Source organism: Triticum aestivum, chromosome 2D (genome assembly GCF_018294505.1).
Source record: "Triticum aestivum cultivar Chinese Spring chromosome 2D, IWGSC CS RefSeq v2.1, whole genome shotgun sequence".
Taxonomy (NCBI): domain Eukaryota; kingdom Viridiplantae; phylum Streptophyta; class Magnoliopsida; order Poales; family Poaceae; genus Triticum; species Triticum aestivum.
In genome coordinates this window covers 639,213,891-639,240,702 of record NC_057799.1, presented here as the reverse complement: position 1 = coordinate 639,240,702, position 26,812 = coordinate 639,213,891, and the positions used below count along the sequence as shown (strand labels likewise).

The window sequence follows — 26,812 nt, the reverse complement described above, 5'->3', positions numbered from 1 at the left end:
ATGAATGAGACACGTATTACCATGCAGAAAAAAGAAGTAAAAATACAATCAAGACCGAAGAATCTTATGAGTTTGACACCAACGCCCGTACCTGCCTCCGGCACCATCATAGCAGCCACCGAAAGAAAAAATGACAGATCACCTTCACACCCGAGCTTGAAGCGGCTCCATCGCTGATAAGCATCTTTGCAGACCTCCAAGGTGGCTCATCAAAGGCGAAACCATTGCCATTGAACGAATCAGACCGGGGCAACACCCCAGACACGCCATCAAACTCCAGATCTGGCACCCCCACCCGACTAAGATGTCGGAGGAGGAAACCATACCTGCCATCCACGAACCACGAGCCCATCACACGTTTCATCTTCCAGATGTCGTCGATGCAAACCACAATCGGCATCTGCTCATCGACTACCTCCCAAGTTCCGCGCCAACGTTGGAGCAGACGCCCCTCGCAACGGCGGAGCCCGAGGACACATGTCCACCACAAGAATGCCGCCGCTGCCACAACATCCCTGCTTGAACAGGCTGGTTCCCAGATCCTACACCGACAATAGAGATGATCGCCTCATCGGAGAAGAATCCAGAGCTTCTTTATTCAGCATCGTCGTCGTTGTTGTCGAAGCCAAGACGTTGAACGATCCAAAACTCTAAGCTTCTTGGGCCCTAAAACCTAAAACTAAAACGATCCACACGCGCGGGATCCGGCGACCCCCCTCACCACCGACGACTAAAAGGTCCCCGGCGGAGGAGAGCCGCCGGAAGACGGCGCGGGAAGGAGCGGCTCTCCTGGTGGCGGCGGCTAGGTTTAACTACAGGAGATAAACTACACGTTCACATGCCCGATAGTTACTTTTGATCAGGTTTTATGTTTCCCGGAGATGTGAAGGTGTTTCTTCGTACTCGGAATTTTTGTATTGGCTTCACGGTCCCTTGTCGTCACTGTCGGATTTTTTTATGGGGTAGTGGGGTGGCTCCTCTTCTGCACCCGTATAAAATTGTGGATTGTTTTTTTAGAAAAGGAGGACAACCCCGACCTCTGCATCTGAGAGATGCATGCAACCATTTTATTAATTATTCACAAAGACCTTATAAGATAATACATCAGTAAGTCTGAAGCCACCTTCTTGGCAACGTATGTCGCTACTCCTATCCACTTGATGAAGGGGTGCCAAAAGTCCGAACTGAATACCAAACATACCTCGCACCAAAGCCTAACATCTAAAGGTAGAGGCCCAACCAAGCCGCATTGCCGGATCTGGGGCACACACCGGTCCGGTACGCTCTCAGTGGTCACTGCACGTGCACGCTGCATAGGCCGCCACCACTATCTTCCACCGATCTATCTTCAAAGCAAGTATTGATGCATCAACCTTGCCAGGCCTAACTATCGACGACGCCACCATGACGCCAGGCAACGCCACCATCCTGCGCTCGCGCATCAACACACGTCCACCGTCTGTCCACTCGAGTCGGTACCGCTGTGTTGGGGAACGTAGCAGAAATTCAAAATTTTCTACGCATCACCAAGATCAATCTATGGAGTAATCTAGCAACGAGGGGAAGGGGAGTGCATCTACATACCATTGTAGTTCGCGATGCGGAAGCGTTGCAAGAACGCGGATGAAGGAGCCGTACTCGTAGCGATTCAGATCGCGGTTGATTCCGATCTAAGCGCCGAACCACGGCGCCTCCGCGTTCAACACACGTGCAGCCCGGTGACGTCTCCCACGCCTTGATCCAGAAGGGAGAGAGGGAGAGGTTGGGGAAGACTCCGTCCAGCAGCAACACAACGGCATGGTGGTGACGGAGGAGCGTGGCACTCCACCAGGGCTTCGCCAAGCACTGCGAGAGACGAGGAGGGAGAGGGGTAGGGCTGCGCCAAAGAGAGAGGAAGTCTCATGTCTATGGCAGCCCCAAAACCCCCACTATATATAGGGGATGGGGAGGGGCTGCGCCCCCATCTAGGGTTCCCCCCCAAGGGGTGCGGCCAGCCCTAGATGGGACTTGGAGGGGCGGCCAAGGGGGGAGAGAGGGGGGCGCACCACTAGGTGGGCCTTAGGCCCATCTGAGCCTAGGGTTTCCCCTTTCCCCCTTCCCTACGCCTTGGGCCCCTTGTGGGAGGCGCACCAGCCCACCTAGGGGCTGGTCCCTTCCCACACTTGGCCCACGCAGCCCTCTGGGGCAGGTGGCCTCACCTGGTGGACCCCCGGGACCCTCCCGGTGGTCCCGGTAAGTTACCGATAGCACCCGAAACTTTTCCGGTGACCAAAACAGGACTTCCCATATATAAATATTTACCTCCGGACCATTCCGGAACTCCTCGTGACGTCCGGGATCTCATACGGGACTCCGAACAACATTCGGTAACCACGTATATCTATTCCCTATAACCCTAGCGTCATCGAACCTTAAGTGTGTAGACCCTACGGGTTCGGGAACCATGCAGACATGACCGAGACGTTCTCCGGCCAATAACCAACAGCGGGATCTGGATACCCATGTTGGCTCCCACATGTTCCACGATGATCTCATCGGATGGACCACGATGTCGGGGATTCAATCAATCCCGTATACAATTCCCTTTGTCTATCGGTATAGTACTTGCCCGAGATTCGATCGTCGGTATCCCGATACCTTGTTCAATCTCGTTACCGGCAAGTCTCTTTACTCGTTCCGTAACACATCATCCCGTGATCAACTCCTTGGTCACATTGTGCACATTATGATGATGTCCTACCGAGTGGGCCCAGAGATACCTCTCCGTTTACACGGAGTGACAAATCCCAGTCTCGATTCGTGCCAACCCAACAGACACTTTCGGAGATACCTGTAGTGCACCTTTATAGCCACCCAGTTACGTTGTGACGTTTGGTACACCCAAAGCATTCCTACGGTATCCGGGAGTTGCACAATCTCATGGTCTAAGGAAATGATACTTGACATTAGAAAAGCTCTTAGCAAACGAACTACACGATCTTGTGCTAGGCTTAGGATTGGGTCTTGTCCATCACATCATTCTCCTAATGATGTGATCCCGTTATCAACGACATCCAATGTCCATGGTCAGGAAACAGTAACCATCTATTGATCAACGAGCTAGTCAACTAGAGGCTTACTAGGGACATGGTGTTGTCTATGTATCCACACATGTATCTGAGTTTCCTATCAATACAATTTTAGCATGGATAATAAACGATTATCATGAACAAGGAAATATAGTAATAACCAATTTATTATTGCCTCTAGGGCATATTTCCAACAGTCTCCCACTTGCACTAGAGTCAATAATCTAGTTCACATCACCATGTGATTAACACTCACAGGTCACATCACCATGTGACCAACATCCAAAGAGTTTACTAGAGTCAACAATCTAGTTCACATCACTATGTGATTAACACTCAATGAGTTCTGGTTTGATCATGTTATGCTTGTGAGAGAGGTTATTAGTCAACGGGTCTGAACCTTTCAGATCCGTGTGTGCTTTACGAATATCTATGTCATCTTGTGGATGCTACCACGCGCTACTTGGAGCCATTTCAAATAACCGCTCTACTATACGAATCCGGTTTACTACTCAGAGTCATCCGGATTAGTGTCAAAGTTCGCATCGATGTAATCCTTTACGACGAACTCCTTTTCACCTCCATAATCGAGAAAATTCCTTAGTCCACTAGATACTAAGGATAAGTTCGACCGCTGTCATGTGATCCATTCCCGGATCACTATTGTACCCCTTGACCAACTCATGGCAAGGCACACCTCATGTGCGGTACACAGCATAGCATACTGTAGAGCCTACGTCTAAAGCATAGGGGACGACCTTCGTCCTTTCTCTCTCTTCTGCTGTGGTCAGGTCTTGAGTCTTACTCAATACTCACACCTTGTAACACAGCCAAGAACTCCTTCTTTGCTAATCTATTTTGAACTCTTTCAAAATCATGTCAAGGTGTGCGTTCTTTGAAAGTATCATCAGGCGTCTTGATCTATCTCTATAGATCTTGATGCCCAATACGTAAGCAGCTTTATCCAGGTCTTCCTTTGAAAAACTCCTTTCAAACAACCCTTTATGCTTTCCAGAAATTTTACATCATTTCGGATCAACAATATGTCATTCACATATTCTTATCAGAAATGTTGTAGCGCTCCCACTCACTTTATTGTAAATACAAGTTTCTAACAAACTTTGTATAAACCCAAAAACTTTGATCACTCCATCAAAGCGTATATTCTGACTCCGAGATGCTTGCTCTAGTCCATGGAAGGATCGCTGGAGGTAGCATACCTTTTAGCATCCTTAGGATCGACAAAACCTTTCTGACTGTATCACATACAACCTTTCCTTACGAAAACTGGTAAGGAAACTTGTTTTGACATCCATCTGCCAGATTTCATAAATGCAGCTAATGCTAACATGATTCCGACGGACTTAAGCATCGCTACGGATGAGAAAATCTCATCGTAGTCAACTCCTTGAACTTGTGAAAATACTCTTTGCCACAAGTCGAGCTTCATAGACGATAACATTACCGTCCATGTTCGTCTTCTTCTTAAAGATCCATTTATCTCAATGGCTTGCCGATCATCGGGCAAGTTCACCAAAGTCCATGCTTTGTTCTGATACATGGATCCTATCTCGGATTTCATGGCCTTGAGCCATTCTTCGGAATCCGGGCCCACCATCGCTTCTCCACAACTCATAGGTTCATCGTTGTCCAACAACATGACTTCCAAGACAGGATTACGTACCACTTTGAAGTAGTACGCATCCTTGTCGACCTACGAGGTTTGGTAGTGACTTGATCCGAAGTTTCATGATCACTATCATAAGCTTCCACTTCAATTGGTGTAGGTGCCACAGGAACAACTTTCTGTGCCCTGCTACTCACTAGTTGAAGTCATGGTTCAATAACCTCATCAAGTCTCCACCACCCTCCCACTCAATTCTTTCGAGAGAAACTTTTTCTCGAGAAAGGACTTGTTTACTTCCAGATCTGAAACAGGAGGTATACCCAACTGTTTTGGGTATTCTATGAAGATGCATTTATCCGCTTTGGTTTCGAGCTTATCAGCCTGAAACTTTTTCACATAAGCGTCGCAGCCCCAAACTTTTAAGAAATGACAACTTAGGTTTCTCTAAACGGTGTCGTCTCAACGGAATTGCGTGGTGTCCTATTTAAAGTGAATGCGGTTGTCTCTAATGCCTAACCCATAACCGATAGTTGTAATTCGATAAGAGACATCATGGTATGCACCATATCCAATAGGGTGCAGTTATGATGTTCGGACACACCATCACACTATGGTGCTCCAAGCGGTATTAGTCGTGAAACAATTTCCACAATTTCTTAATTGTGTGCCAAACTCGTAACTCAGATACTCATCTCTATGATCATATCACAGACATTTTATCCTCTTGTCACGACGATCTTCAACTTCACTCTGAAATTACTTGAACCTTTCAATAATTCAGACTTGTGTTTCATCAAGTAAATACACTCAGCATCTACTCAAATCATCTGTGAAGTAAGAACATAACGATATCCACTGCATGCCTCAGCACTCATTGGACTGCACACATCAAAATGTATTACTTCCAACAAGTTGCTCTCTTGTTCCATCTGACTGAAAACGAGGCCTTTCAGTCATCTTGCCCATGTGGTACGATTTGCATGTCTCAAGTGATTCAAAATCAAGTGAGTCCAAACGATCCATCCGCATGGAGTTTCTTCATGCATATACACCAATAGACATGGTTCGCATGTCTCAATCTTTTCAAAAATGAGTGAGTCCAAAGATCCATCTACATGGAGCTTCTTCATGCGTTCTATACCAATATGACTCAAATGGCAGTGCCACAAGTATGTGGTACTATCATTACTATTTTATATCTTTTGGCACGAACATGTGTATCACTGCGATCGAGATTCATTTTAGGTGCAAGACCATTGAAGGTATTATTCAAATAAACAGAGTAATCATTATTCTCCTTAAATGAATAACCGTATTGCGATAAACATAATCCAATCATGTTTATGCTCAACGCAAACACCAAATAACAATTATTTAGGTTTAACACCAATCTCGATGGTAGAGGGAGCATGCGACGCTTGATCACATCAACCTTGGAAACACTTCCAACACATATCGTCATCTCATCTTTAGCTAGTCTCCGTTTATTCCGTAGCTTTTTTTCCGAGTTACTAACACTTAGCAACCGAACCGGTATCTAATACCCTGGTGCTGCTAGGAGTACTAGTAAAGTACACATTCATATAATGTATATCCAATATACTTCTGTCGACCTTGCCTGCCTTCTCATCTACCAAGTATCTAGGGTAGTTCTGCTTCAGTGACCGTTCCCCTCATTACAGGAGCACTTAGTCTCGGGTTTGGGTTTAACCTTGGGATTCTTCACTAGAGCAGCAAATGATTAGCTGTTTCATGAAGTATCCCTTTTGCCCTTGCCCTTCTTGAAACTAGTGGTTTTACTAACCATCAACAATTGATGCTCCTATTTGATTTCTACTTTCGCGGTGTCAAACATCGCGAATAGCTCAAGGATCATCATATCTATCCCTGATATGTTATAGTTCATCACGAAGCTCTAATAGCTTGGTGGCAGTGACTATGGAGAACCATCACTGTCTCATCTGGAAGATTAACTCCCACTCGATTCAAGCGATTGTGGTACTCAGACAATCTGAGCACATGCTCAACGATTGAGCTTTTCTCCCTTAGTTTGCAGGCTTAAGAAACTTGTCAGAGGTCTCATACCTCTTGACATGGGCACTAGTCTGAAATCCCAATTTCAGTCTTTGGAACATCTCATATGTTCTGTGACGTTTCAAAAACCGTCTTTGGTGCCACAATTCTAAACCGTTAGCATTACGCACTGAACTATCACGTAGTTATCAAAACGTGTATGTCAGATGTTCCGCAACATCTACAGACGACGCTGAGGTTCAGCACACCGAGCGGTGCATTAAGGACATAAGCCTTCTGTGCAGCAATGAGGACAATTCTCAGTTTACGGACCCAGTCCGCATAATTGCTACTATCAACTTTCAACTAAATTTTCTCTAGGAACATATCTTAAATAGTAGAACTAAAGCGCAAGCTATGACATAATTTGCAAAGACCTTTTGACTATGTTCATGATAATGAAGTTCATCTGATTATTGAACTCCCACTCAGATAGACATCCCTCCAGTCATCTAAGTGATACATGGTCTGAGTCAAACTAGGCCGTGTCCGATCATCACGTGAGACGGACTAGTCATCATCGGTGAACATCTCCATGTTGATCGCATCTACTATACGACTCACGTTCGACCTTTCGGTCTCTTGTGTTCCGAGGCCATGTCTGTACATGCTAGGCTCGTCAAGTCAACCTAAGTGTTTCGCATGTGTTCCGAGGCCATGTCTGTACATGCTAGGCTCGTCAACACCCGTTGTATTCGAACGTTAGAATCTATCACACCCGATCATCACGTGGTGCTTCGAAACAACGAACCTTCGCAACGGTGCACAGTTAGGGGGAACACGTCTCTTGAAATTTTAGTGAGGGATCATCTTATTTATGCTACCGTCGTTCTAAGCAAATAAGATGTAAACATGATAAACATCACATGCAAATCATAAAGTGACGTGATATGGCCAATATCATCTTGTGCCTTTTGATCTCCATCTTCGAGGCGCGGCATGATCACCTTCGTCACCGGCATGACACCATGATCTCCATCATCATGATCTCCATCATCGTGTCTTCATGAAGTTGTCTCGCCAACTATTACTTCTACTACTATGGCTAACGGTTAGCAATAGAGTAAAGTAATTACATGGCGTTTTCATTGACACGCAGGTCATACAATAAATTAAGACAACTCCTATGGCTCCTGCCGGTTGTCATACTCATCGACATGCAAGTCGTGATTCCTATTACAAGAACATGATCAATCTCATACATCACATATATCATTCATCACATCCTTTTGGCCATATCACATCACATAGCATACCCTGCAAAAACAAGTTAGACGTCCTCTAATTGTTGTTGCATGTTTTACGTGGCTGCTATGGGTTTCTAGCAAGAACGTTTCTTACCTACGCAAAAACCACAACGTGATATGCCAATTTCTATTTACCCTTCATAAGGACCCTTTTCATCGAATCCGATCCGACTAAAGTGGGAGAGACAGACACCCGCTAGCCACCTTATGCAACTAGTGCATGTCAGTCGGTGGAACCTGTCTCACGTAAGTGTACGTGTAAGGTCGGTCCGGGCCGCTTCATCCCACGATGCCGCCGAATCAAGATAAGACTAGTAACGGCAAGTAAATTGACAAAATCGACGCCCACAACTACTTTGTGTTCTACTCGTGCATAGAAACTACGCATAGACCTAGCTCTGATAACACTGTTGGGGAACGTAGCAGAAATTCAAAATTTTCTACGCATCACCAAGATCAATCTATGGAGTAATCTAGCAACGATGGGAAGGGGAGTGCATCTACATACCATTGTAGATCGCGATGCGGAAGCGTTGCAAGAACGCGGATGAAGGAGTCGTACTCGTAGCGATTCAGATCGCGGTTGATTCCGATCTAAGCGCCGAACCACGGCGCCTCCGCGTTCAACACACGTGCAGCCCGGTGACGTCTCCCACGCCTTGATCCAGAAGGGAGAGAGGGAAAGGTTGGGGAAGACTCCGTCCAGCAGCAGCACAACGGCATGGTGGTGATGGAGGAGCATGGCACTCCACCAGGGCTTCGCCAAGCACTGCGAGAGACGAGGAGGGAGAGGGGTAGGGCTGGGCCAAAGAGAGAGGAAGTCTCATGTCTATGGCAGCCCCAAAACCCCCACTATATATAGGGGATGGGGAGGGGCTGCGCCCCCATCTAGGGTTCCCCCCCAAGGGGTGCGGCCGGCCCTAGATGGGACTTGGAGGGGCGGCCAAGGGGGGAGAGAGGGGGGCGCACCACTAGGTGGGCCTTAGGCCCATCTGAGCCTAGGGTTTCCCCTTTCCCCCTTCCCTGCGCCTTGGGCCCCTTGTGGGAGGCGCACCAGCCCACCTAGGGGCTGGTCCCTTCCCACACTTGGCCCACGCAGCCCTCTGGGGCCGGTGGCCCCACCTGGTGGACCCCCGGGAACCTCCCGGTGGTCCCGGTACGTTACCGATAGCACCCGAAACTTTTCCGGTGACCAAAACGGGACTTCCCATATATAAATCTTTACCTCCGGACCATTCCGGAACTCCTCGTGACGTCCGGGATCTCATCCGGGGACTCCGAACAACATTCGGTAACCACGTATATCTATTCCCTGTAACCCTAGTGTCATCGAACCTTAAGTGTGTAGACCCTACGGGTTCGGGAACCATGCAGACATGACCGAGACGTTCTCCGGCCAATAACCAACAGCGGGATCTGGATACCCATGTTGGCTCCCACATGTTCCACGATGATCTCATCGGATGAACCACGATGTCGGGGATTCAATCAATCCCGTATACAATTCCCTTTGTCTACCGGTATAGTACTTGCCCGAGATTCGATCGTCGGTATCCCGATACCTTGTTGAATCTCGTTACCGGCAAGCCTCTTTACTCGTTCCGTAACACATCATCCAGTGATCAACTCCTTGGTCACATTATGCACATTATGATGATGTCCTACCGAGTGGGCCCAGAGATACCTCTCCGTTTACAGGGAGTGACAAATCCCAGTCTCGATTCGTGCCAACCCAACAGACACTTTCGGAGATACCTGTAGTGCACCTTTATAGCCACCCAGTTACGTTGTGACGTTTGGTACACCCAAAGCATTCCTACGGTATCCGGGAGTTGCACAATCTCATGGTCTAAGGAAATGATACTTGACATTAGAAAAGCTCTTAGCAAGGCCGCAATCTGCTGCCGGCTGTGTTTCTCGACGCAAGGAGAGCAACTAGTTGACGAGCGCTCCTTCGGGAGCCTCGCAACGATCAGCGTCACTTGGCGCGCTCTTAGCCGTTCGTCACGTGTCGCGCTCTGGACGCTTCCTCCGGATTTATTTTTGTTTTTCCGCATGCGTTTTCGGCTTTTTAAACTTTTTTTCCGGGTTTTTTCGACGTTCGCTTTTCCACCGGTCTTCCTTAGCTTTTGGATCAAAAAATAATTTGGGAAAAAATTGCGTGAAAAAACGCATTTTTGCTTTTTTTTCCTTTCGCGAGAGTCACGGTTTTGGTTCCGCGAGAGGCATGGTTTTGCTTTCGCGAGCAGGGAGCTGGGGTGCCCTAGCCAGGAATGCCGAAGGCGAAATGGTACTGGCAGCGGCGAGCGGGCTGCAGAATATGCAGGATGCCATGCATGCGGAAGCGTCTGCACTGCTCAAGGCCATCCAGATCGCTGAACAATTTGGGATGGGTCGGGTGATCTTCCAGACGGACTGTCTCCCCTTGCACCAAGCAACGGCATGGTCGACGTCAGACCACAACCCCCTGGGAGTCTTATTCAGGGAAGCAAAGTCCCAAATGCAGCAAGTTTTTATTGATGCCAATGTAGTTTTCCGGCCCAGGAATTGTAACAAACCAGCGCATGTGCTGGCAGCCTCTCACGGTCGGAACCTCCCAAATGGCCAGTGTGCTTGGCTCGAGGAGTTCCACGTTGATGTAATCCGAGATGTGGCCGCCGATCTGGCCGGTCCACCGTAATTTTGGAATGCAAGGTATTCCAGCTCAAAAAAAAAGAGAAGAAATCAAAGATCTTCGTGTTGTCGGGTGAGTGGTAGAAAAGCGCTACATTTATTTCGTCGTGTTCAAAACTGTGTACTATCTGATATCTCTGCATTTATCCGTGTGTCTAAAGCCACCCGAAATATATGTCGTATTCCCGTGTGTACACTTAACTATAACTTACTATGTATGGATGAAAAATCACTACTCTTCACTTGTGATTTGATCACTTGCGCAAATTAATTAGTGAGAGAGAACGGGAGAGGTTTAAAGGATATACTAGGGCGTTACCTTCCGGTGAAACACGCGCCACACAGGCCTGCCCGCTGAAATAATCTACTTGCCAGCTCAAAAAAAATCTACTGCTGCCTCTGAATTTTACCACACATGAATACTGCCTTTTTGTCTTTCAGATAAGATAACACGACTTTTTTAGGACGCCATTAATTGCTCAAAATACTAAACATTTTTTTACATTCACAATCTACATGTATGTTTCCGGTTTTAAGCCAGTTTTTCTTCTTGCTTGACAGAGACACGAAGTATGCCATGTACTACCTTGTCAGATAATGGCTTGGCTCGTTCAGTGTACAAACATCGCAGAGATCGAAGCTTTGATGGTTGGCAGGGAGTTTATTCCACAGAAATGGTAGAGATCAAAATAAAGTGTCCAATTATTTGACAAATTATAGTCATACTGAGTGTACCGTTGTTGCGTGGTTACACCAAGAACCACCGTGTCACTTTAACTCTATAATTATGAAATAAATCTCTTTTTAACCCTCAAAAGAAAGTGTGGTCCCGGTCCGGAACCACTCTGATTCCTTAATGAGGAAAGCGATGGAAGGTCACAATAGGTGGGGATGTCCAAATCCAGCCTCCCTGTGTGGGTCTTCCGCTTTGTGCGGAAGAACGATGGGCAACCTTACTCCGTGTACACACACATACGTATTCACATGCTAAATACAAGTTGTTTCATTCCATTTTATTTTATGTCTCCTTGTCAGGTCAAACTATTGCAAAAATGATGCATAGTTGGGAAATGCTAGGATGTTTTGCAAACTACGCTAAAGCCATGGTTGAAAGAGGTGATTCGACACTAGATCATTTTATTGATGCCAAAATTGATTTAGCTATTTTCTTCTGGATGAACGCTAGCTAGATTTAGGTCCGTGTAGAATTGGGTATAAATTATAAACTGCAAACATTTTTTTAAACATGGTGAGTTTTTAAATACAAGTCGATCATTCTCAAATACATGTTGAATATTTCTTGAATAAGTTTAAACACCTTTTAAGTGCACGATGAACATTTCTTAAACAAGCGATAAAAACCAATTTTGTAAGTACCGTTGAAGAATCTTCATATGCATAAAGGATATTTTTAGATATAAGATGACTATTTTGTGATACAGGCTGAACTTGTTTTACATACGTGATGATTTTTTTAATAACATTAAACAATTTTGAAATGAACGATAACTATTTCTGAATATGCGTTAAAAATTAAATATATATTTTTTCGTTGCAATAACACTCTGTAAATTCACGAGCATTTTTAAAAAATCAATAGAAAAATCTTGAACATTTTTTTTCAAATTCGTGAAACATTTTTGGTTCCACGAACAGTTTATAAATTCGTGAAACATTGATTTTAGAGCATTCCATGGAAAAAATATAAAAACGAAAATTATGTGAAAGAGAAAACTGAAACAAGAGGAATATGCGGTTTTTTAGAAATACAAGAAGAATATGCATGCCTGCCCTGTGCCCCCTCCCACGCATATTCTTCTTGTTTTTCTGGCCACGAGAGGGGGCAGGCCACGCCCAATAATGAGGAGCTTGCTCGGCTAGTAGCAATACACAACACTACGCACTACCCAAGATCCTTCCTTGCCCGTTTCCCCGCCGCAGCCGCCTGCTCGCGGCGAGGAGCTCGCCGTCGCCGCCTTTGCCCTTCCGCTCCTCTGCCATCTTCTCCCCCACCTGCGGATCATTTTGCTGCCGCTGCACCCCCTTCTCTGACTCAAACATGTCTTAATACATTATGCATCGACCATGCCTGAATTTAAGGTGGTCCATTTTTATAATCCAAAAGATCAAAGATCATTGCTGATGAGTGCGTGGCAGGAAAAAAAACCCAACATTTACGCATGTATGTCCAAAAGAACGTGATCGCAATCATCTTACTCGTCTATAAAAAGAGTCCACAACTGTTATCCAGGAAAACAATAATTCTACACTCTTTTACATTGGTGTAGAGTCCCCTCTCATTGTTTGCGGTGCCCCCTTCGTATCGTCATTTCAACCGCCCTATTGCCTTGACTATAAACGTGAGATTATTTATGTGCATCCTCTTCCGCACCTGTATAAATTTGTGGATTGTAATGTGACTTTTTAACTGTTCAGTTGTCCTTTTCGCAAAAAAAAAACTATTCTGTTGTCCTACATCAAGGCCAACATAGACCATGTTTTATACCCCTCGACCATAGCTGAAACTTAAGGTCGTCGCTTTCTGAGATATCAAAAATCAAAGATCTTCGTCATTGTCGGGTGGGTGGTAGAAAAGCGCTGCATTTATTTTGTCGTGTTCAAAACTGCGTACTATCTGATATCTCTGCATTTATCCGTGTGTCTACACCACCCGAAATGTATGTTTCGACCGCCCTATCGTCTTAATCAATGCACACTATTTGTCATATTGCCGTCTGTACACTTAACTATAACTTACTATGTATGGATGAAAATCACTACTCCTTTCACTTGTTATTTGACCACTTGTGCAAATTAATTAGTGAGAGAGAACAGAAGAGGTTTAAAGGATACTAGGGTTCGTGAGAGAGGAAGGGAGGGGAGCGGGGGAGAGGCGGCTGGAGCGGGGGAGCAGAGGAGAGGCGGCTAGGGTGTGTGAGCGGCTAGGATGGAGCGGAGATGCGGGCCGGCGCCTCGTGGTTGTGGGGGTGGAGATGCGGGACGCTCGCTCGCTCGCTATGCGCACTATTCATAGCGACACGTGGACGGCGCGAGCCTGCCTAGCACCCCCTTCATCCTTTGTATGTTCAATACTAGGGCCACACGTGCCTGCCCTCTGAAATAATCTACTTGTCAGCTAAAAAAATCTACTTGTGCCTCTTTGAATTTTGCCACACATGAATATTGCCTTTTTGTTCTTTTGGATAAGATAACATGACTTTTTTAGGACGCCATTAATTTCTCAAAATACTAAACATATTTATTTTCTTTCACATTCACAATCTACATGTATTTTTTAGGTTTTAAGCCAGTTTATTTTTTGCTTGACAGAGACACGAAGTATGGCATGTAGCCATGTACTACCTTCGACCGCTTTGTTAAATACAACTTGTTTCATTCTATTTTATTTTATATCCTTATTAGGTCAAACTAAGGTTCATAGTTGGGAAATGCCATGATGTTTTGCAAACTATACTATAGCCATGTTTGAAAGAGGTGATTTCAAGCACTATACAAATTTATTGCTGCCAAAGTTGATTTTTGTTTTATTTTCTTCTGGATGAACACTAAATTTAGGTCTGTGTAGAATCAGGTATAAATTGTAAACCGTCAACAATTTTTAAATGCGCAACAATTATTTTTACTACATGATGAATAATTTTAAAATGCAAGCTGAACATTTTTTAAATACGTGATGAATATTTCTTGAATAAGGTTAAACACTTTTTAAGTGCACGATGAACATGTTTTAAGGAAGCAATGAAAACATTTTTGTAAGTAGCATCGAAGAATTTTCAAATGCAAAAAGGATACTTTTTAAATATGCAATGAATATTTTAAAATACAAGTAGAACTTGTGTCAAATACGTGAAGATTTTTTAATAAAGGTATTTTTTAAATGCATGATAAACAATTTCTTGAAATAAGGTTGAAGAATTTTAAAATGCGTGAAGAACATTTTAAAAATACGTTATGTATCTTGAAAACACGAGACGGACATTTTACATGAAAGTAAAACATTCGTGTTTCTAAATGCATGATGTAAATTTTTTAAATACGAGATGAACATTAAATTTACGATTTTATATTTGTTGATCTATGATATGTTTTTAGTTCCACTAATATTCTTCAGATTCACGAGCATTTTTTTTAATAAAATAAGTAAATTCTTGAACACCTTTTGAAATTCATAAAAAAATAGTTTCACTTACAGTTTCGAGAATTCATTGATTTGTTTATAATTATAAATGTTATTTTTAAGTTAATTTTACTCTTTTAGCAAGTTAATTTTTGAAAAAACGAAAATAATGTGAAATAAAAAACCGAATGAACAGGAAATGTGCGTCCCTTCATCGCGCTGGGCTAGGCCCATCAACGAGGAGGTCTGCGCTCGTTAGAAGAGACGCCCAGGGAGCAGCCCGAACCCCGGCCCAGCCTTGTCTTCCTCCGCTGCTTCCCCGTCGCTGCCGCCTGCTCGCGGCGAGGCGCTCGCCGTCGCCGCCTCTACGCCTTATTCTTCACCACCGCCACGCCCCTCCGCCATCTGCTCCTACCACCCCCCGCGCACCCACCCCCGGGCCGCTGCTGCTGCGCCCCCTTCTCTTCCCCTCCCCATCTGGCTTCCCCGCCGCCGCGGGCGACCTCGGCCTAGGGCATCGGCGGCTGCGGAGCTCTTCCTATCGCTCTGTGGGAGCGGCCAGGCGCAGGTTTGATGCCCCAGCAAGCATTGCTAGTCGATTCCTCGTTGATGAACTGTATTATATGCAATTGCTGTATTATCTTTAGATTTGGTGGACTTGATGGCCTGATGTGTTTTTTCCCCAACTGCCCGAACAACATTTTATTTATCACAATGAAAACAGCATCCGCTCGTGTCGGGTGGTCTCGTTAGTGCCCTGTAAAATATCAGTGTGAACTGATTGCAAGCGCACAAGTTAACCTGGATGCTAAGCGCGGCCTTAGGGTTCAGCCTGTTTGGTTCAATTCAATCTTGTTCAACCCTACTTATTTATACAATTTAATCTTCTAGGCCTGTACCCCAGGTCTAGCTAGCATATTAGACAAATTAGTTGTGATCTGGTACCTATGTCAAGTTAGCAACCAATCCTACTGCTGAATGAAACTTTTGGGAGTTTATCTAGTACCTATGTCAAGTTAGGCATTGGCTGATCTTGTATGCAGTTTAGTCGGAATTTCCAGTTTGAGAGCATTCATATTATGGTACCTATCAAATGCTTCCATCATTATTGCTTAATTCATTTTTTTCCTACCCCGCCTGCTCTCTGTAGGCGCTGCTGCAAAGATGCCTCAGGTGATGGTGGTCGCGCGGAACTTCATGGACATGGTGGCCGCACTGCCTGCCGCCAAACTAGACATGCTCTACGATTCCGCCTTCATCTGTGAGGCTGTACTCAGGTCTCCAACCAGCCAGTTGCGCAACACATTTTGGCGAGGTCTTGTTGCTTTCATTGTGATTTTTCACACTTTCACTTCTGCAGGTCGTTCCCACCGCTGGCAAAGAAGTACGTGATTCAGATGTTGTACGTGTCGGCACCGATGCTTGCTGCGGCTATGCAGGAGTGGGTGCTGGATGAGTATGCCTCCAAGCACAAGGTTGCCATCGATAGGTTGCTCCAACTCAGGGTATTTGTGGAAGTACGTGACAGGTAAGACCTCATCCACCTCCATCTGGTGCTTGGTATGTATGGTTGAGATTTTCACGAAGATCTTTTTAACATTCCTGGATCTGATCGACTAGCAAAGAGCCAAATAATTGGAACTTACAAGCCAGAATGGTGATTTTTATTTGCCATAGTGACCCAGGGCTGCCGGTGCGATGCCATCTGTTATATCTTTAGCATGCATGAGCGATTTGATCTATGGTGGATACCAAGTTGCTGAAATATTAGCGGAAACAAAATTCTAATTAGAGGTAGTAAACAGTGCCTGGCTCCGTTATTTTGATGACTATTCTGTATAAGTGTAGCAATAGGAATTCTTTAGTTTATTAGGTTTTGAGTTACTTGCATGATGCAAGTTAGTCTATGCAATTTCTAATTCACCTGCTCGTGTACTGTGTGCATACTTTGTAGTCTACAAATGAATCATGCAATTTCTAGCTCACTTTGTTTTGATGCACATACAGAAGGAAGGAGGTGAGCTACAAGATGAATAATAAGTTTCAAGCTAACATGCAAAAGTATTTGGTTAGTGGGTAAGTTTTTCTGAACTATTTTGTTGAATACAACACGGATATTTTATTCTTCTGTTTGAAGCTAATTGCTTATTGTCTCACTGTTATGATGTTTTCAACATGTTTTATTCATCTTAGAATATGGAATCATTTTTTTATTATGTTAGAAATCACTAGGATGGTGCTTAAGGTTTTACTGCTTTGGCTTTTGTTTCGTAAGTTCCATGAAAGTACTAGTTGGTCAAATTCCATTTCTTTCTGCTGCAGCGGGTGTTTGCCAAGGGAACCACTACCATTCAGTGTCACTGGCAGATTGCCTACACTCGTGGAACTAGAAAATTATGCTCTTGATCAATGGGAGGTTAGGATGAGAAAGCTCATACCCTATTTTTTTCTTTGTTCGCTCATTGGGTCATACTGTTTGCACATTTGGTAGAATACATGTGTTCACTTCAACTAGTAATGCGTGTTCCTTTTTTTTACGGTAAAATAGTGCTTCTTGCTGCAATTGATCAACTCGTCTCAAGTTGAGAAAGGGACCACTTTCAGCTCGTCTATGATGAAGACGTTCCAGCGAGGTCTTCTGAGTTCAAGGTTCAATTCTAATTGCCCCCTTGTTTGACAATCAGTTGCGTATAAACTAGTGAGTAATGACAGCCAAATTTCATTTCAATGACATGACATGTAAAGTTAGCTCTTTCTCTTGCTAGTACAATTAGGTATAATATGCAGTGTCGGTATGGACATAGTAATATCTAACAAAAATTAGACTAGTAAATTTAAGAAACCGTGAGCTGACAGTAAATTGCTGTTTGTTTACGTTGATTGTGTTCATGTCTCCTGGTTGCAAAATGGGATTAACTGGCGATCCTAACAATTCATTCAGTTGACTGGCTTGATATATTCGAATTTAGATATTTTTGTAAATCATGTGGATGTGGGACTTCTAAAGCCAATAGCCCTGTTTTATCTCTTTCTTCTTCCTTTTCAACTGGCTGTATGTTTAAATTTATAATGAATTCAATATCATGAGTTCATAATACAATACATTTCGCAGGGATGGTGAAGCTGCAAAGTTAAGTGAGAATGGCTTCCAGTTTCTGGTCTGTGCTTAGCTCACTTGAACAAATTATCTGTCAGATTTCTGCCTTCAGTTCTCACTCTTTTCCATTTGTCTAGCTGATGGAGACAAATGCACAGCTTTGGTATATAATGAGAGAATACATTTCATCCGCAGAGGTATTGGTGTCATTTTATCTTTAGATGCCTTTTGATTTGACATGAGTATTTTTCTGTGCTGACTCGTATTTTTTTTTGAATAGGAACGTGGGGTGGACCCCACGGACTTGATATCATTTCTATTGGAGCTTAGTTTTCATACACAAGGAGCGGTAAAGTAAAACATTCTTTTTTACAAGATTATGTTAAGAACCATTCAGAAGTGAAAAGTTACGCAACCTTTGTCTGCAATGATCATTAAAGTCCTATTTCTGACGGCACAGTTTTCTTTCAATAATAGTAGGGAATATTATTATGAGCAAGAGGTGTACAGACGTAAATATTATTGATTTGGGGTTTGTTGAAGAGAGATCAATTGTAGCAGTAATGCGATATATGAATTAGAGCATCTCAAAGATACTAAAGTATATTCTAGTATTTGTTCTGTTCTATCTAATAGGCAGGGGTTGAGGGCCATCAACGTTTTTCCGCCAGATTATATTGCTTAAGGAAATATTTAATTCCAGTGTTTAAAAGAAGTTAAAGGGCTGTTCTGCACATCTTTTTGTTCAGACCTTGCTGCTCGGTATGTTGGTTGCAACTTAAAAATTGACCGCAAGTTTTCTTATCTCTCTGTTCATGCTTCAGGCTTACAGCCTAAGTACTCTGACAGAAGTCCAAAGAGTTGCAATTATGGATCTGATGGAGCTCGGGTTAGTCAAACTGCAGCAGGTAAAACTTTTGAATTTTTTTCCTGGTCAGCTTGATAAATATGATTTTAAGAGTTAAGAATAACAGGGCCGGAAAGATAGCTGGTTCATACCTACAAAATTGGCTACAAATCTCTCATCGAGCTTGTCAGATTCAGCTGCCAGCAAAGAGGTTTAATAACATCCCATTTCCTTTGCTATTGCAGTTTTATGCTCTCCAGATCTTTCATAACTTCCACCAACTTGTCACCTAAGTGACACATAATGAAGATGAACTATTTCCACCTACTAGTTGATACTGTGATATTGTTGTGGCAGGGTATTGTGGTTGTGGAGACAAACTTTAGGTTGTATGCGTACTCTGCTTCCAAGCTGCACTGTGAAATTCTACGTCTTTTTTCAAGGTACATCAGCCATCAGATGAGTGACTTAACCTAGCTCGTCTCTGGCATTTTTACACTTTGGCTACTGCTAGTAGCTCCAGCATGTTCCTAGTGCTCTTGGTTATCAATACATGAAATGCTCGGTGTGCAGAAGTGTTAACATTTTTCTCTCTCTGTGTGTGTGGGCGCGTGCACTTTAGCGGTTCTATACTGCTTCCAGATTGTTTTACCAAATCTGGCAGAACTGCGTCGAGTGGCATTTTTCTATGCTAGTTCAGTTATTTGGATGATCCTGGCAGCTTTGGTTCGCTTTTGTTCAAAGCAGCAACTAGGGCTGTTGATCTTCTTTTTGAGATGCCTTGAATAACTAAGCAATGCCAACTTTCCTACCGGAGTCGAGTACTAAATCTAGGAATACAAAATGCAGCAACACTGGGTTGCCTGTTAGCTTATTATAAGCTAACTATGTATGGGCGTCCAAGATGCAAGGCCCCTCAAAAATGTTGAACCCGATTCTGCTTGTAAATCTAGTTATTGTCTTAACCCTCCACGATCGATCGAAAAGATTGTTGGCAGTTGCATACTGGTAGCTGTATTTTGTTAGTCCTTCATACCCCTTGTGTTCTCAGTTTCAATCTTTGTTGAATGCCTTAACAAATATGGTCTTGTAGGGTAGAGTATCAACTACCAAACCTTATTGTGGGAGCTATTACAAAAGAAAGTCTGTATGGTGCATTTGATAACGGGATCACCGCTGAACAGGTATCGTCTTAATTACACGTTTCTACAGGATTCATTGTTACATAGACACATGCAGTTATGCTTTTTTTCTTTTTCTTTGTCAGATAATTTCATTCCTTCAGCAAAATGCCCACCCTCGTGTCATCGACAAAATACCGATAGTCCCAGAGAATGTTACAGATCAGGTAAGCACAGCAACTCATCCCTCATATACCAGACACCATCTGTTTCAACAGATACATAAAACCAAAGAATGCCAAATCTCCGATGCAGATTAGGCTGTGGGAGAACGACCGTAACAGGGTCGAGATGGTCCTGTCACACGTATACGAAGATTTCCCGAGCAAGGTATAAACCTTTCACCCACCAAACCCTGCCAGCTCCTGCGGATGGACGGTGCTTGGACACATTTGAAAACCTGTACTCTAGTAGTCTGATTACCACTATACTTACATCTGGGTGCCACTTATTTGTCCAGGACATGTTTGAGCAATGCTGTGACCACGCAAGGGATAACGGGTACTTGCTGTGGGAGGACGCGAAGAAGATGCGATTGATAGTGAACGCGGAGTTCCACCAAGAAATGCGGGAGTTCCTCCGCAGGCAAAGATGATCCAAGGGAAGTGATCATCTGGAGAGAAGAGAAGAAGCTACTTGTCTGTACCACACGCTCCTTCATGTGAGGAAGTCCTGAATCCACCTACCCACTAGACAAGTCTTTACAAGATCCAACTGCCGGAGGGCAGAGTGGTAGTCTGGTAGATGTTGAAATCATTTGGACTCGACGGTCATAAATCCAATGTAATCATATGTTTGATAGGTTCAGTCTGCAGTTTGCGCCATGCTAAATGTATGTCACACAAGGTAGTGGATTATTCAGTTAGGCAAATCAAAATCCGATGAACTGTACGTGCTCCACTTCTCCAGTTCAGTTTTGCGTGGAAGTCGCGTACAATTGTGATTAGCCTGTGTCAGTCAGTTTGGAACCAGACAAGTTTGCAAAACCGCATCAAGACAGGATTGACAATTTGGATTTTTAGTAAAGTGGTTTAGTATCTTTTTAACAAAACACGTGGGAGTTTATGAGTATTCACACTGGTATGTAGAGTTAAAATACAATGAGCGCTCAATTTGATGTTCAGACGTAGGACAACACCAAAGTTGAAATATGGCCTCACATTAAACGAGTGTTCAGTATAGAAACGAATTTATATTAAAAAAACTGGTTTCAAATATTTGAACTAAAGTTCCACTTTTTGTTTGTTCACAACATCGACACCAAAGATATCGTGGCAGTGGTCGTCAACTGAACCGGAGGCAAAATTGGCCGTCATACAACTGAACCGGAGGCAAAACCGGTTAACGTGGTTAGTACCAAATCCTTCTGAGATGATATTGTTTCCCTTTGTTATCCACATTATGTTAACTTGAGAAATTGAAATAGGAATTTGCCTATAAATGCGTGTTTGAAAATCAGACTTACCTTATCTTGCGGTTGGATGGTTAGAGGGACAGTGGTATCCCCAGCCCACCAGGGTTCAAGTCCTGGTGTTCGCATTATTTCTGGATTTATTTCAGGATTTCCGACGATACACTTTCAGTGGGAGGCGACGTTCCGGTCGACGACGAGGCGCCGGTGACTTCGTAAATCTCAAGATGATGCTGGCTCAGTCTCACGAAGGTGCTCAGAGCGCTTGCGTCTGTACCGTGTTAAAAAAAATAGGAAGAAACTTTTTTTTTGGGGGGAGGGGGGGAGGGGAGAGGAAGAAACACTTGAATATTAAAGTAGTAATTGTCATTGGTGACGATGCAAAAGGAAAGAAACATGAAGAATCTTTAATCTACACATAAAAAAGATGGCTGATAAGTTTCGGATAACAGCAATCGATCAAGAGTGTGTTTCCTGCCTATTTTGTATCAGTACACGTTTTCACACCAACAACGGTTCCATTTTTAGATGGAAATACGCGTACGCACCAGGATTAGGCCTCAATAAATAGTTACCTTTTTCATCCCTCAATCCAAAAAACAGATTGGCCCATGAAAGATACCAATATATATATGCCCCCATACGCGAGCCTGTCATCCAAAGTTCATCGAGCAAACACACAAACACTGCAACCTACCACCGGACTTATCCCACAACTTTGTCAACTCTTCCCCTTGAAATGGAGAGTGTTCCAGTGTTGATTGTTGGTGCTGGGCCAGCAGGCCTCGCAACGGCAGCATGCCTTGTCAATTCTCGATTCCTTATGCCATCGTCGAGCGTGAGAGCTGTAGCGCGTCACTCTGGCGCAACCGTGCATATGATCGCCTCAAGCTGCATCTTGCAAAGGAGTTCTGTGAGTTGCCACACATGTCATACCCTGTAGATGCACCAACATACATACCAAAAACTTGTTTGTGAAGTACTTGGATGATTATGTTGAGCATTTCAACATTCAACCGAAGTATCTCACCAGCGTGGAGTCATCCACATATGACAATGATGAAAAATGTTGGTCCATTGTGGCAAAGGACATGTCAAAGTGCACCACAGTCAAGTTCACGGCAAAGTTTCTTGTTGTGGCAAGTGGTGAGAATAGTGCAGAGAATATTCCAATGATCCCTGGACTAGAAAACTTTCCAGGTGATGTCATCCACTCCTCAAGCTACAAGTCAGGCAAGAGCTACTCTGGCAAGAATGTATTGGTCGTTGGATCTGGCAACTCCGGGATGGAAATTGCTTATGACCTTGCGACCCATGGTGCCAACACATCGATTGTTATACGAAGCCCGGTATGTACATGCACTATATATTTTCATTGGGTGCATGAACGCAAATTCTTAGTATAGTTACTAATAGAAGAGATGCAATTTTCAGTGTTATTACTAATAGGAAGTATTTCACATAGAAAAAGGAGATGGACTGTTTATATCACACACAAACAACTAAAAGACTAGAGGAACCACATGACAAAATTTAATTCTTGAAAGAAGAAATTCTATGCAATTTTATTTATCATGCATACTTCAAAAGAGGTGTGACATGTTTTGTGGTTGCAGATTCATGTAATGACAAAGGAATTAATTCGTTTGGGGATGACACTTGCTCACCATCTTCCATTGAATCTAGTGGATAAACTCCTTGTGATGGCAGCGTATTTAATATTTGGAGACCTGTCACGACATGGCATCACAAGGCCAAAAATGGGTCCAATGACCCTCAAATCAGAAACAGGCCGATCTGCGGTGATTGATGTTGGGACTGTTGGATTGATCAAAAAAGGCATCATCAAAGTAAGTATATCCTTGACATGACATAAATTTATAACATATGTTGATTTGATATGCCAAGTTATCAATGTATTTTTATCTCCTATAGGTTCAAGGGAGCATTAGTAAGATCAAGGGCAACATAGTTAAATTTCAATGCAGTAAAAGAATCTCATTTGATGCGATTGTGTTTGCAACTGGATACAAAAGCACGGCAAATATATGGCTCAAGGTAATATAGCTTGTGTTTGAACATGTCTGAGTTTGTTTTTCTTGGTGTAGCCATTATTAAATCTGCTAACAAGCTCTATGTTTTTTTAATCCAGAATGGTGAGAGCATGTTAAATTTTCCATCGGCTGAGATACAAAGCAGTAAGTTTCCATCGGCTGAGATCCAAGGTATCCATCCATGTAGTCTTGGATATAATTTGCTTATGACCTACCATGGTGCCAATACTTCGATTGTTATACGAAGCCTGATATTTACTATACTACATGCACTAAATATTTTCATTGGGTACATGAACACAATTTTTTAGTATAGTTACCACTAAAAGAGATGCATTTTTTCAGTATTATTACTAATAGAAAGTATTTCACACATATAAGAGATGGATTGTTTTATATCATGCACAAACAATGAAACAACTAGAGGAACTAAATGACAAAAAATTAACTCTTGAAAGAAGAAATTCTATGAATTTCGTTTTATCATGCATGCTTCAAAAGATGCATGCCATGTCTATTGGTTGCAAATTCGTGTGATGACAAGAGAATTAATTCAGTTGGGTTGACACTTGCTCACTATCTTTCACTAAATATAGTGGGTGACCTCTTTGTGACGGCGGAGAATGTCATATTTTAAGATCTATCGAGGCATGGCGTCACAAGGCCCAAACCAAAAATGGGTCGAATGACCCTCAAGTTAGGAACCGACCGACCTATCGATTGAGTTGGGACTGTTGGACTAACAAAAAAAGCACCATCAAAGTATTTGGAATATTCGAAGGAATCCGCCTTAATTAGTCATATTTTTATAATTAAAAATAATAAGTACACTTTTTCTCTCATAATGTCAATTTTATTTTCTAGTTGGCACTTCTAGAGAGATCCAAGTTATCTACATAGATAATGTAGACCTGACTCCAATACGCAATTATATATTTCACAAATTAGGCACTTACATGATGAACAAGGCCGCTACTTGCATATATACCGGATGTTCATTATATTTGAAGGCATAGCAAGCAAGCAATCATTCCTTTTCTTTTTGGGGGAAACACCGATATTGTCAATGGAATAGATAGAACATCAATTGAATCAGTACAATAAGAAATGCTAAGTTTTTTTACAAGGCGAACTGACGGAATAAAGCATATATAGGGGATGAGCTTCTCCCAATTCAGTCCACCACTTTTATCAACTGACTCGTTGGACTTTACTGACTTCCAACACTAAATATACTCGGATGGAAAAGATTGCTGATGCCAAAACTGAATTGGCTGAAAGCTACTACAACTTTTTTTGATGGAAGAAAGCTACTATAACTAGTAACTGAAAGATGATCTAACCGTGGATTGGCGGAGTGTACCTCTATGTTTTATTTCCCCTTTTCCTATATTTCTTAAACATTATATATTTTATATTATTATTTAATATATGTACACGAACTCCCTACTGTTCACAACAAAGAAGAAACGCAACGCTAACATATCTATAATAGGTAAAGGCTGAAGTTCAAACTACGAGGTGATACAAACATCAGAAATTCGTTGCCATGTAGTGCTTAATTCACGTTACTGTGAGCCGTCAAGATGGAACAAATAACCAATTTCAAAAATAAATGACAATGCACTAACAAAGAACGACAATTAGCCATAGTAGATTCCGTTTTCTGCCATTGTCTTCTCACCTTCTATCTCAGTGTTTTGGAACTGAAAAAAAAATCATAAGACCAGCTGCCGTTATTTTCCCTCTGAGGTTACCTGCTGCCAAATAGTAGTATATACTAGGTACTAGTAGATTATTTTTAGCGACTATATATACTAATTCTGATTTTTTTAGAATACATACAACTCCGTGGTTCTTATTTTATTTGAGATAAGTATACTTTTTATATTTGTCTTGCAAAAAATACTTTTATAATTAGAATGTTTACCATTTTTCATCTTATTTAGAATGTTTAACTTTTTTAGATAAATTTAGAATATTTACTTTTTATAAACATTAATTAGAATGTTACTAGTTCCTATGATCTGTCAAATATATCACATCCTTTTATAGGGGTAAATAGCACATCTAACCTTTTTTAGACAAAAATAGCACATCTAACTGAGGAATTGTTCCTAAAAAACTGAGGCATTTTTCGGCCAGCCTGCTGATTATTTATGATATGATGGGCCGGCTTTTTTAGATAAATTAAGAATATTTACTTTTTATAAACATTAATTAGAATGTTACTAGTTCCTATGATCTGTCAAATATATCACATCCTTTTTTAGGGGTAAATAGTAAAAAAACTGAGGCATTTTTCGGCCAGTCTCCTGATTATTTATGATATGATGGGCCGGCCCTTAAGCAAGGAGAAGGAAGCAAGCAGGCCCATAAATGAGAAGCGAGGCCTCCACAAGTCAACATAAACAAAACCAGCCAATCCGCTATCCTCCACCTCCTCTAGGGTTTTAAGGCCAACTCCAACGCGCAACCCCATCCTATCCGCTCGCGTCAGTTTGGGGGTAAACAGACAAATCAGGCCTCCCAACGCGCGGCCGCAAACGGACGCTTTCAACCCATTTCCGACTCAAGTTTGGGCCGAGTTTGCGGCCGAACGGACACGCGCGGACGGCGCGTGGCGCCTGCCCATGTCCTCCCCTGGCCCACCCGTTGGGAGACAGACCCCTCTTTCTCTATCCCCACCGAACCCCTCCAGCCGCACCCCTCCATTCTCGTCGCTCGCTGCCGCCCCCGACATTGCCTCTGTGTAGCTCGGTCGTGTGCTCGCCCCAACACTTGTCGCAACCCCGTTCCCTCGATGGCCCGAGCTGACCAACCACGGCCACCTGATTTGCACTCCCGGCGGTCGGATTTGGAGCGAATCCGGCCGGACTTGAGCTCGCCCGGCTGCGGGAGGCCACGCCGTGGCATGGACTGGCCGGGCACCGGGCCGGTAAGGCCCCGGCAAGGCCGCGTATAGGTACTGATTCCTCCTCTAGCCGCTCGGATCTACACCGTCGGCGGTTCGCCGGCAGATACACGAAGGCCATCGGCCGGGCTCGTTGCTGGCCCAAAAGCTCGTTGGTGCACCGTTGCCACTCATTAAGTGTGATGACTCCCCAAAGAAGGTCTTGCATCGCATGTCTACAATGCCGGAACATCCCGGATGGGTGTTCATCAAGTGCTCAACCGATGGGGTATGTGCTACTTAGTTTCGGTTGTGCTCTTGGATTTGACTAGTTGTGCTAACTTAAATTTTATTTTGTAGAATGGATGCAACTTTTGGTATTGGAAAGAAGAGTACATCGATATATTGATAGAGCATAATTTAGTAGATGTTCGTGCACTTGTAGCTAGAATAGAGGCTAGATATGAGACTAGTGCACTTGTTGCTAGAATAGCGGCTAGACA

General features: G+C 43.3%; 1 protein-coding gene across 1 annotated transcript; it reads left to right on the top strand.

Moving 5' to 3' along the window:
- The first annotated feature begins 15,108 nt into the window (after positions 1-15,108).
- Positions 15,109-20,993, top strand: LOC123055239 (general transcription and DNA repair factor IIH subunit TFB2). Its single transcript, XM_044479224.1, has 16 exons — positions 15,109-15,396; positions 15,982-16,103; positions 16,187-16,354; positions 16,834-16,902; positions 17,149-17,242; positions 17,375-17,475; positions 17,939-17,984; positions 18,061-18,120; positions 18,204-18,272; positions 18,748-18,831; positions 18,898-18,981; positions 19,128-19,213; positions 19,864-19,954; positions 20,038-20,118; positions 20,207-20,281; positions 20,412-20,993. Exons 2-16 carry the CDS (start codon positions 15,991-15,993, stop codon positions 20,544-20,546), a joined length of 1,356 nt encoding a protein of 451 aa, XP_044335159.1. The 5' UTR covers positions 15,109-15,396; positions 15,982-15,990; the 3' UTR covers positions 20,547-20,993.
- Positions 20,994-26,812: the final 5,819 nt, after the last annotated feature.

Excerpts from the sequence above, each read along its gene's own strand:
- LOC123055239 (XM_044479224.1), top strand. The coding sequence starts at position 15,991 with ATGCCTCAGGTGATGGTGGTCGCGCGGAACTTCATGGACATGGTGGCC. Across the intron at positions 16,903-17,148 it reads CAAAAGTATTTGGTTAGTGG|CGGGTGTTTGCCAAGGGAAC; the intron begins GTAAGTTTTTCT and ends TTTCTGCTGCAG. Across the intron at positions 20,282-20,411 it reads ACGAAGATTTCCCGAGCAAG|GACATGTTTGAGCAATGCTG; the intron begins GTATAAACCTTT and ends TTATTTGTCCAG.